This window comes from Acipenser ruthenus, chromosome 21 (genome assembly GCF_902713425.1).
Source record: "Acipenser ruthenus chromosome 21, fAciRut3.2 maternal haplotype, whole genome shotgun sequence".
Classification (NCBI taxonomy): domain Eukaryota; kingdom Metazoa; phylum Chordata; class Actinopteri; order Acipenseriformes; family Acipenseridae; genus Acipenser; species Acipenser ruthenus.
The window spans coordinates 15,974,625-15,987,320 of NC_081209.1; the positions used below are offsets into that span (position 1 = coordinate 15,974,625).

General features: G+C 38.2%; 1 protein-coding gene across 1 annotated transcript in view; it reads right to left on the reverse strand.

The window, feature by feature from the left end:
* The window catches only part of LOC117428406 (protein mono-ADP-ribosyltransferase PARP6-like), a 48,767-nt gene extending 36,168 nt beyond the window's left edge, over positions 1-12,599 (reverse strand). The window contains exons 1-3 of the mRNA XM_058994866.1: positions 12,516-12,599; positions 4,481-4,758; positions 1,809-1,982 (exon numbers count right to left, since the gene is read on the reverse strand). Of these exons, the coding sequence (XP_058850849.1) occupies positions 1,809-1,811 (3 nt within the window). The 5' untranslated portion in view covers positions 1,812-1,982; positions 4,481-4,758; positions 12,516-12,599. The remainder of the gene's footprint in view (positions 1-1,808; positions 1,983-4,480; positions 4,759-12,515) is intronic.
* Between the last annotated feature and the right edge of the window lie 97 nt (positions 12,600-12,696).

Sequence of the window (12,696 nt, forward strand, 5' to 3'; positions counted from 1 at the left end):
TCAGGCTACTCACAGTCCCTAAAAGTTTCTTTATTGAGTGCATTTTTACTATCTCAATTTATATATATATATATATATATATATATATATATATATATATATATATATATATATATATATATATATATATATTGGAAATAAATAGCTTTGGAAAAAACAATTACTTAGTCCAAAACATGCAAGAAACATGGGTATGAGTTTGAAATATGAAGAGTTATGTTAACAAATGTTTTCTTTTTGTTTAGATTCACTTTTTTTTTTGTTCAGTCATTACATTCTGGTGACTTTTTAAGAACTCCAGTGTTGTAGGTGGGGGAAGGTTAACGGTTCCACTCTGGTGTACCTGGAGGTTACACGTGATTCTGAGAGCTCTGCTTGAGGATTACACGTGATTCAGAGAGCTCCTGCTTGAGGGTTACATGTGATTCAGAGAGCTCTGCTTGAGGGTTACATGTGATTCAGAGAGCTCTGCTTGAGGGTTACACATGATTCTGAGAGCTCTGCTTGAGGGTTACACGTGTTTCAGAGAGCTCTGCCTGAGGATTACACATGATTCAGAGAGCTCTGTTTGAGGATTACACGTGATTCTGAGAGCTCTGCCTGAGGATTACATATGATTCTGAGAGCTCTGCTTGGAGGTTACACACAATTCAGAGAGCTCTGCTTGAGGGTTACACATGATTCAGAGAACTCTGCTCTGCAGAGAGCTCTACTGAGCCCACAGGGGACTTTAGAAAGTCACAAAGATGTGGTAACAAATAGGAAATGATAACTGACATTTGTATGCCCATTTCAGGTTGTTTTTTAAGAGCTTTTTTTTATCTCTGGGTTTCTTACTTCACTGGGTGCATTTTTCCTTTCTGAAAAATAATGCTTGTGAAAATCTGGAGTAAAGAGCTTAGGGTTAATCATTGGGCTTGGCTTTCATTCCAGGTTTGGTTCAGTGTAACTGGTGCTCAGACTGGGTTCTATGTGTGGGTTAAGGTACCACTAATGGCAGGGCACAATACAGCCTTTTTTGGCTACTGGAAGCTATTTTAGTATTATTATTATTATTATTTGTTTATTTAGCAGACTCCTTTATCCAAGGTGACTTACAGAGACTAGGGAGTGTGAACTATGCATCAGCTGCAGAGTCACTTACAACTACGTCTCACCCGAAAGACGGAGCACAAGGAGGTTAAGTGACTTGCTCAAGGTCACACAATGAGTCAGTTGCTGAGGTGGAATTTGAACCGGGGACCTCCTGGTTACAAGCCATTTTCTTTAACCACTGGACCACACAGCCTCCTACAGTATTTCATGTTAGATTTCGAAATATCACATTTTTCAATTTTTGTCAGTTTTTCGTTAATTATATGGAGAACAACAAAGCGGTATGTGATTCAATATGTTAACGTAACATTATTCAGCAGGTTTCATTTGACTTTATGAAGCAAAAATTGGGTGATACTGGTACATATCTACTATTTCCTATGCTGTAGGGCACTTGCTCTGATTTGAGCTAGTCCACTGACTGACTTACTGCACAACAGGTTATTTCAAAGGTACATGAAACCAGCAGCCAATTGTAATCTAAAATGTTGCATTTACAATCTGAATATTTGGTTTACAAAAAAATATATATACAAAAATGAAGGTTGGCTTGGTTCCATTTTAGATTTGGTTGGCTTTGTGTACCATTTTGAAACACAAGCACTCACTGCCCTTAATAACATCCTCATCCACAAACAAACCATTGGTAAACAACAAGTTACAAAACTGTAAATGACCATTTTACATAAACAGAACCTGGTCCCCATGCTTACCATTGGATCTGCAGTTCATAGGTGTTGCTGAGACAGGACTAGGCTGCTCCCGTCCATTCCGGCTACAATGGGTGAAGAGTGGGACAGCAATCCAGGAAATTTGCAGGCCTCACATCAGATGCTAGGCTCCGGTCTCTGCTGTTTCCGTGGCAACCTCTGATTCACAGCAAGTGCCTTAGTCAATTAACATGAGAAAAGAGAGTCCTATAAATAAATACTATCAGCAGCACAGTACAAAGGCTGACAGTGAATTCAGAAGGCAGAAACAATGGAAGATGGTAGGAGGATTCAGTGGATGAATATAAGAAAACGCATTGACACAGGAACACCTGTGTCCTCATCCTAGACCCAAGATAAACGTATTGGTTGAGACGCTGTCAGCACCAGTTACTATCCTCTGTGTGTGCCTGGATTAAGTATTTACAGTACAGTCAAAACCGCTCAATATCACTGCTCTTAATGTCCCCATTGCTTATCATCACCACATTGAAATGTCCTGAATTTGCCCCAGCCTTCACCAAACCTTTATCAAACAATCATAGCTTCCTACAGATACTTAGGATGAGCTATCAATTTGATGCACCTATTAATAACCTTTCAAGTCCTGTGCGATGATTCACGGATTATGGGTTAATTCAATGCTTACTTTGCCAGGTAAACTCAACTCTGCTCATTGTCACCAGGGTTCTTTGTTGTTTGACACAACAAAATCTGTGATTTCTAACCAGTTTCTATCATAACAGAGTCTTCTTGCCAATACTGACACATCAGTACCACATCAGTGCAGAAGACCAGTATCCCAGTTAGAGTAATCCCAGAACAAGACCAGGCCATGCCAAACCGAGTTCAGTTTCCTAAGTGATGGAAACCCAGTCCTGGTATCTCAGTGCTACAGTATATATAATACCTGTTGAAAGTGGGTCACCTCATTGTTTTGACACATCACTGAATTTAGAGATGCTGGCTCTGCAAGATGTTATATAAACGCACACTGCATCGTGTCTGACCTGCCCAGTCTCTCTCACTTGGCTTGCCAATTTCAGGTTGAAATATTGTGCCTCTTCAGAAAACATTCTTAGCCCATTTATTTAAATGAAACTAGCAACAGTCTCATTTCAAATCTAAATGGCATTCATATTATATTGTACTGAAAAGAATTCATTAAATTGTGTTGCGGTTTAACGCTATGTTAGCACAGCTGGTGTTGACAATACAAATAAAGTGGAATTCAGTGTACGCTGTTAAAATCTTAAACAAAACTCAAAACAGGGTTATTAGCATGAACTTTTTAAAGAAGTGATTTAAACTGAATGTTTTTTTATTTTATTTGTTATAGCGCAAATTAGAAAAAGAGAACCAGACCCCTCCTGCTGTGAGTGTCTGTGTGGAAATATATCCCAATTAAACAGGTTTGTTATCATTGAAGCGCATTTGTGAACCCCAAAACAATCTACACATCAACATGGAGCTATGTTAATGTAAGAAACAATATCAAAAACCACCAAGCCTCAATGGGCAATATCAAAGTGCTGCCTATAGAGGGTGGCTTTACATACACTTAAAGAGATATTTCTTCCCATCCCCATTTTCAAGATATTTCATCATTATTATCTGTAGTTTGTTTCTATTACTATGGTTCTGCTTCTGAAAAGACTCCTGAATGAGGAATAAAATAAAAAAAAACAGGTGGCTTGAACAATGACCCTCTACTACTATGACTTTGTGTCGAGTTGTTCCATTTACTAAGGCACAGTTGCCTTATTTGGGGGCAGAAATGACAGTCATGCTAATAGGAGTCTTTTCAGAAGCTGTGGTTAAAGGAGGACTTTATTGGTGGTGGTGAAAAATGATCAAAGTAGTCCCGGACATTGACAATTATACAAAACAGACATACAGTGCAATAGGAGAAGAGATGGGCAAGAAGTCAAATATTCAGAACATGTAGATAAATATATATACTAACCAACACTCTGTATATAGGTGGTCAGTCTATTCATAATACAGGTGTGACTGTATATCGTTAATCCAATCTGTTTATTCAGGTACAGACTAGCCATTCGACTAAACCTGACCACGAGCTATGGTGCTGATCTGCCATTCCATGCAGGTATCCGGAGTCTCTGATAGCTGGCTGGTGTTCTAGCCCTGCTAGGTTCTTTGCATGCCAGCTTCATCCCTGATAGCAATGTTTGACTCCTCTGATTCAACACAAAGTCCCTGTTCGGTCCGATTCTCACCCCCCTGCTGTCCAGTCCCCCCTGGAATTTCACCCCAGTGTGTTGTCAGTAAGCACCCACTTACCTCCTCAAGCCCCGGGACACAATTACATGTGACAGCTCAATTCCTGCTTGTGCGAATAAACCCAGCCATTTTGTTGAAGCACAATACAACTCTCCAGTCTTGCAATAGTAACGCAAAACGAAAATAAATATAAAATCCTGTTGTTTGGTAAACACTCCATTAACAAAATAACTATTGCTGCACGAACCCTCCCATTCTACAAATAAACAACGAGCTGCATTTCCAATTGTCCCTGCTCTTCATCTCCCTTCTCTTCCAATGAAGGTAGGCCCAGGCACACCTCTTTATTCAGGGATCTGCCTTCCTGGATCACCTATGGATCATCATCAATGGACGACAAAGCAGGCACCCTCTCCCCATCCCACACTTACCAGCTCAGAAGGTGCCAGATAAATAGAGGAGATTGTCTGTATTTATTCTTCAATCACCAACACCTAGCACCTTGCTTTGTTCAACTACTATTCTCCACAAGCAGGGATATTTCTCTCTCGCTAGCTAGCTTGCTCAGTGTTTTATCTATTGCAGATCTCCAGTCCTTCTGCCTTCTTATTTTGCCTGACAACACAGTCTGGTGTGCACATGCTCAGTGTGGTTAGGCTCCTGGTCACGTGACTTCCAGCTGACAGAGCCTGTAGAGGAGAGAGCAGAGCTGAGAGGAGAGGAGAGGGTTTTTAAAAAGGGGTATTCATATTAGAGGTTTGTAACAAGGGGAATTCATTGAACAGTTTATGCAGTAGCTGTTACTGAAATAACAGAAGTTCAATTCAAATAATAAAGTAAACACTATATATAAAATATAACATCTTAAAAAACTCAGGGTCTATTCAATGAAACTGCAGCACATCTAATAACACTGTTGTTTAAATCATGAAGAGGACCCTTCCTAGTGTTAGAACTGCAGTAGCCATACAGCCAGTATCCTGAGCCATGTATGGCTCATTCAGCTCCACTGCATCTCTCTTTAAAGGGTTGCAATGACTTTTAAAGGACTGCAGGGGCTGGTCTTGGGTAGAAGCAAGTAGAAGAGTTAAGCATATTGAAACATGCTTCGTGTTACATGAGCAGAAAACTACTGAAGCTGTGTCTTCGTGTAGTTGCTGCTATCTAGTCCTCTTTTTAGATCATGTTTTTCTGTAGTGCTAGGTTTTGTTGCAGGGCTCAGTGTAGTTGCTGCTATCTCATGTTTTTCTGTAGTGCTAGGTTTTGCTACAGGGCTCAGTGTAATTGCTGCTATCTCATGTTTTTCTGTAGTGCTAGGTTTTGCTACAGGGCTCAGTGTAGTTGCTGCTATCTAGTCCTCTTTTTAGATCATGTTTTTTCTGTAGTGCTAGGTTTTGTTGCAGGGCTCAGTGTAGATGCTGCTATCATGTTTTTCTGTAGTGCTGGGTTTTGCTACAGGGCTCAGTGTAGTTGCTGCTATCTAGTCCTCTTTTTAGATCATTGTTTTCTGTAGTGCTAGGTTTTGCTACAGGGCTCAGTGTAGTTGCTGCTATCTAGTCCTCTTTTTAGAACATTGTTTTCTGTAGTGCTGGGTTTTGTTGCAGGGCTCAGTGTAGTTGCTGCTATCTCATGTTTTTCTGTAGTGCTGGGTTTTGTTGCAGGGCTCAGTGTAGTTGCTGCTATCTCATGTTTTTCTGTAGAGCTGGGTTTGCTGCTATCTCATGTTTTTCTGTAGTGCTGGGTTTTGTTGCAGGGCTCAGTGTAGTTGCTGCTATCTCATGTTTTTCTGTAGAGCTGGGTTTTGTTGAAGGGCTCAGTGTAGTTGCTGCTATCTCATGTTTTTCTGTAGAGCTGGGTTTTGTTGCAGGGCTCAGTGTAGTTCCTGCTATCTCATGTTTTTCTGTAGAGCTGGGTTTTGCTACAGGGCTCAGTGTAGTTGCTGCTATCTAGTCCTCTTTTTAGATCATTGTTTTCTGTAGTGCTCGGTTTTGTTGCAGAGCTCCATTTTGTGCAGCTCTGCACTAATACACTGTTAGACAAAGCAGATGGAATGCATTTGCAGAAACACCTGTCTTTGCTATTATATTCCAAGTGTAATGTACACGTTTCCTGGATGTTGTCAGGCTGACTGCACCTACTCTAGAACAGGCTTGGCACTCTGCCTGTTCTCTCGTGCTGCTGCAGTGTACTGTATGAGAATCAGAAGCAGATCTGCAGGACAGGGAGCCCTTCAGGAATGCATACACACTGCTTACTGACGAGGCTGGAGGAATCAGTGAACAGACTCCAAAGAAACACAGTGACATTCACTGTCTGGAATATGGGAATTTTGCCAACAAGTGATGGACGAAAAAGAAATATTTACCATGGAAGTTGTTTCACTTTTAATGGCACTATCATTGAACTTGCCTCTTGCCACATTCTTATTTTCCCCATGGATATCAAATCCTATGTAGGCTCACTTGAGCAATTGTGCTCATTTTAAAGGTGGTATCTCCTACTTTACTTCCATTTTTTAATGTGAGCGCCTTCTTTTAAAAACGTCATCTGCTAATATATTGTAGCAAACCAGCTATAATCAAGAGTATGCAAGAGAAGCAGTATGCAGTTCCAAACAGCAGTTCTTTATTAGGTGAATTTCAAGATCACACAACAGCAGGGCAGCACTTCTCTGTACACCCCCAATACACTCCCATACACTCAAGCACGCTCCACCCAGAGCAGCTTGCAGGCTCTACTTAAACAACCCCCACCCCCCCCCCCCACCAAGTATACTGCAGCTGAAAAAATATAATACAGGGAGAATCGTTCCATCCAATCAGGAGGCTGCGAGTGCTTGCCTTCCAGGAAATCTGTTACTGCTTCACTTCCTAGGTCATTTCACTAGGGCAGTATCTTCAGGGTCAAAGCATCTTACTGGCTGCAAAGTATGTCAGTCATTCGGGGAAGCAGCTGGTTGGTACCTGGCAGGAAAGGCAGCACTGAATTGGTGGGGACAATGTCACTCTCCATGTGAAATGACAATGAGGTTAATGAGCATGCAGCTCCAGAAAGGGCAGTCAGGTGAGGCTTTCCACAGATGTCTTAAAGGAATACCTGCCGCCTATGGCTGCTGGCTTAACTAAACTTTAATAAGCATTTGCAGGGCTCATGAAAGGTGAGGGACAGTGGCACTGGCTAGTTTCAGGTAGGCAGGCACTGGGAGAGTGTGTGCAAGTGTGTGGGGTTTTGTTAGTAATGTCGATTGCACTGATGTCCACAAACCTTGATCTGGACCTGCGAGCTGAAGCTTCAAGAGTCCGAATTCCTCTGCTTTAGCTGAATGAAACCGTCTGGGTCTCTTCAGTGTGGCGCAGGAGATTTAGTACTTAATAAAAGGGGTGGGGCTACCTGTGTTATTCATGATTAACATTCTGTCCTGATTGGCTACTGTACATGCTAGTAGTGCTTTCAGAGGCAGTGATTGGTTGAAGCATGCTAAGCTGGACAGTGAGAGGCGGCTAGGAAGGGGTGGAGGGGGAGTGTGAGGGAGAGATCATGGGCAGTGGCAGCAGCAAAGAGACCAGGTGAGGGGGTGGGGAGTGTGAGGGGGTTCCATATAACTAACTACAAGGAGGGAAGGGGTCTACTTAGATCAGCTTCTTGGTTTAAGATACAATAAGTAATTTAAGTTTAATCAGTTCAAAATAATACTAATAACATTACTTATAATAATAATAATAACATGTTTGTTATTTATACTACTACTACTACTACTACTACTACTACTACTACTACTACTAATAATAATAATAATAATAATAATAATAATAATGTATTGCTATTATTAATACTGTTATTGTGAAGAAGTCAGTTATTTGCATTGCATGGTCTGAATTGCTTTGGTAGAAACTGGGATGCTGACAATGCATAATGTGTGAACATGAAGTCAAATGGAAAAGTGAAAGTATCATTGGCTAAGAACAATATGGCATTGAAATGGTTTATTTCTACCGGGCACCATCTGTACTGGAACTTTATAGAGAGATTAATCAAACACAGCTTGTAAAGACAATGTATGAAAGTGAGTGTTAGGGTTCATTAATATGGTCAGAGGTAAAAAGAATGTGGCACTGGCACAGGTAATATGGCAAGCCAAATTATCATTTAGAGATATCTCTAATTCATTTATAGATATCTCTAAATATTTGAAGATATCTCTAAATCATTTCCAGATATCTCTAAATATTTGAAGATATCTTCAAATATTTAGAGATATCTCTAAATCATTTTAAGATATCTAAAATGCATTTTTAGATATCTTTAAATCATTTTAAGATATCTCTACATGTTTTTGAGATATCTTTAAATACTTTTCAGATATCTTTAAATCATTTAGAGATATCTCTAAATAATGTCCTATTCATTTAAAGATATCTGCAAATCATTTGAAGATATCTTCAAATAGCTTCCTGTTCATTTCGAGATATCTCTAAATCATTTGAAGATATCTTCAAATGAACAGGAAGCCATTTCAAGATATCTCAAAATGACTTCCTGTGAAAATGCTCTATGTTTTCAATGTTCTTCCTGTCCATTTAAAGATATCTTCAAATGAACAGGAAGTTATTTAGAGATATCTCTAAATGTTTTAGAGATATCTCTAAATGAACAGGATGTTATTTGAAGATATCTTCAAATGATTTAGAGATATCTTTAAATGAACAGGATGTTATTTGAAGATATCTTCAAATGATTTAGAGATATCTTTAAATGAACAGGAAGCTATTTGAAGATATCTTCAAATAACTTCCTATTCATTTAAAGATATCTGTAAATCATTTGAAGATATCTTCAAATAACTTCCCGTTTATTTAGAGATATCTCTAAATCATTTAGAGATATCTCGAAATAACTTCCTGTTCATTTAGAGATATCTCTAAATCATTTAAAGATATCTTCAAATGAACAGGAAGTTATTTCAAGATATCTCGAAATGACTTCCTGTGAAAATGCTCTATGTTTTCAATGGACTTCCTGTCCATTTAAAGATATCTTCAAATGAACAGGAAGATATTTAGAGATATCTCTAAATGATTTAGAGATATCTCTAAATGAACAGGAAGTTATTTGAAGATATCTCTAAATGATTTAGAGATATCTCTAAATGAACAGGAAGTTATTTGAAGATATCTTCAAATGATTTAGAGATATCTTTAAATGAACAGGTAGTCATTTGAAGATATCTTTAAATTATTTAGAGATATCTTTAAAACCCTCATTTTAAGATATCTCTAAATGACAGTTTGGCGTGCCATGCTAGCACAATCCATATGGTTTCCATAGTATTTAAAGATATCTGTAAATCAATTTGAGATATCTTTATTTCATTTTTAGATATCTCAGATTGATTTACAGATATCTTTAAAATAATTTTAGATATCTTAAAAACTGCACAATTAAAGATATCTGGAATTCAATTTGAGATATCTTGAAATGTTTTACAGATATCTCTAAATATTTTAAGATATCTTAAAATGCAATTAGAGATATCTCTAAATGATAATTTGACTTGCCATACAGGTAAGGGTTACTGAGCACCACCTGTAATGGAATTTTATTGCGAGAACCAATGAGAGAACCAGACCCAATGTTAAAGCATGTGTTCTTTATCACTGATATGGCCAGAGGTTCCAACAACATGGCAGTGAAAGGGTTAACATATTTTTATTTTACATTTTATTTTACAACCAATCAAAATGTAACAGGGAAACTGGTTTCTGTTTGTTCAAATGCTGCCAACATTTGGGGAATTACAGTGGTGCATTGAGTTTGTTCACGTGAAATCTTTCCATACCTGCAGTCACAACCTTTCCCCACTAGATGGAGCTATTGACCATTAAAGTGCAGGTACGCAGACCATAAATCTCATTTGAAACACAATCTGTACTTTTCCATGTCAGAGATCTTATGGCAAGCCAAATTATCATTTAGAGATATCTCTAATTGCATTTTAAGATATCTTGAAATATTTAGAGATATCTGTAAAACATTTCAAGATATCTCAAATTGAATTCCAGATATCTTTAATTGTGCAGTTTTTAAGATATCTAAAATTAATTTAAAGATATCTGTAAATCAATTTGAGATATCTAAAAATGAAATAAAGATATCTCAAATTGATTTACAGATATCTTTAAATACTATGGAAACCATGTGGATTGTGCTAGCATGGCACGCCAAACTGTCATTTAGAGATATCTTAAAATGAGGGTTTTAAAGATATCTCTAAATCATTTAAAGATATCTCGAAATGACTTCCTGTTCATTTAAAGATATCTTTAAATCATTTGAAGATATCTTCAAATAGCTTCCTGTTCATTTCGAGATATCTCTAAATCATTTTGAGATATCTCTAAATAACTTCCTGTTCATTTGAAGATATCTTTAAATGGACAGGAAGTCCATTGAAAACATAGAGCATTTTCACAGGAAGTCATTTTGAGATATCTTGAAATAGCTTCCTGTTCATTTGAAGATATCTTCAAATGATTTAGAGATATCTCTAAACGAACAGGAAGTTATTTCAAGATATCTCTAAATGATTTAGAGACATCTCGAAATGAACAGGAAGCTATTTGAAGATATCTTCAAATGATTTGCAGATATCTTTAAATGAATAGGACATTATTTAGAGATATCTCTAAATGATTTAAAGATATCTGAAAAGTATTTAAAGATATCTCAAAAACATTTAGAGATATCTTAAAATGATTTAAAGATATCTAAAAATGCATTTTAGATATCTCATTTAAAGCTCCATTTAAATATATCTTCAAATGATTTAAAGATATCTAAAATGCATTTTAGATATCTTAAAATGATTTAGAGATATCTCTAAATATTTAAAGATATCTTCAAATATTTAGAGATATCTATAAATGAATTAGAGATATCTCTAAATGATAATTTGGCTTGCCATAGAGATCTAGGTAATGAAAGATTATTTTAACTATCATGGAATTAAAAAGGCCTCGCAAGACTACTGGGGATGGTCACAGGGCCATTCTAAGAAATAACACAGTATACCGTCGTATAGAGCTATTCAACATTATATTTACACTAAAATATGATTCCCGTGACTACAATTTTCCTTATATTAGCCTTATGTTCAATCTGCTTAATCAGAAAACTGGGTATTGTCATCTTACCGGTTTGTTTACATTGTCTAAGGTAGTTTTAGCTGCAGACACACAATTCCCCTTTCCCCTACAAGCTTGTGGACTCTGTGATCCAGATTCTGCATCAGGTGTTAAATGCCATATGAAAGCTCTCAGCAAAACCCCCATCAAGCTAATACTGTCACCATGGGCCTGTGTGGCATCAAGCTTCTTAAATATGGAGACTGGGAGGCATGTCCTGGTGGTTAGATTTGAGGAACTGGAAGGGAGGCAGTGTGGTCTAGTGGTTAGAGTTGAGGGACTGGGATGCAGTGTGGTCTAGTGGTTAGAACTGAGGGACTGGGAGGCAGTGTGGTCTACTGGTTAGAGCTGTGGGACTGGGAGGCAGTGTGGTCTAGTGGTTAGAGCTGAGGGACTGGGAGGCAGCGTGGTCTAGTGGTTAGAGCTGAGGGACTGGGAGGCAGTGTGGTCTACTGGTTAGAGCTGAGGGACTGGGAGGCAGTGTGGTCTACTGGTTAGAGCTGAGGGACTGGGAGGCAGTGTGGTCTAGTGGTTAGAGCTGAGGGACTGGGAGACAGTGTGGTCTAGTGGTTAGAGCTGAGGGACTGGGAGGCAGTGTGGTCTAGTGGTTAGAGCTGAGGGACTGGGAGGCAGTGTTGTCTAGTGGTTAGAGCCTAGGGACTGAGAGGCAGAGTGGCTCCAGATACCTGTAATATTTGCAGAACTAGTGCATTGCTATATATTAAAGACAATACTGCAGTATGTTTTTGTAAAGGGAGTGTGTCCCAGATCATCTAATGTGTGTGTGTGTGTGTTTGAAGCGGTTTTATTATTTATTGTATATCTTCACAAACACGCCGATGGGATGATATTATTTGTATGATACCTAACTGTTAGTATTGTCTCCGGTAACTAGGTTAGAGCCTGCTTTAACGTGGATATTTGTACTGAACAATGCACAGGTAACTCTCTAAATTCAAAAGGGTAGCAATGATTTAAAAAAGAAAAATGGTAGGCCTACATCGTGATTTTTCAAAAAATGTCCACCTTCGTGCAAACTCGTGGTACAGTAGCTGTATTGAAGCACGTACCGTCTAGAAATTTCCACAACTGTTAGTTTTTAAACTTTACTTAATTTAGGATATTTCAGAAGAGTTACGTTTTGAACTTTAGGTAATTTACCTTTTCGCATACGATATTCGTGAAATAAAACTGAACAACGACTTAACATCATAATAATAATAATAATAATAATAATAATAATAATAATAATAATAATAATAAAATACAAAATAAAAATCATTACCCTGACATGCTCTTGGCATGTTCACTGCCGCAGCATGCTGTTCACGTGATCACCTCATGCCTCAGTGGCAGTCAGAGCGCTTTGATTGGCTGACTAAAGTCCGCAACGCAGCCCCTGCAGTGGATCCTTCCTCTATTGAAAATAACCTTTATATTTTAATTTCCGCTGACATTTTTTCTCC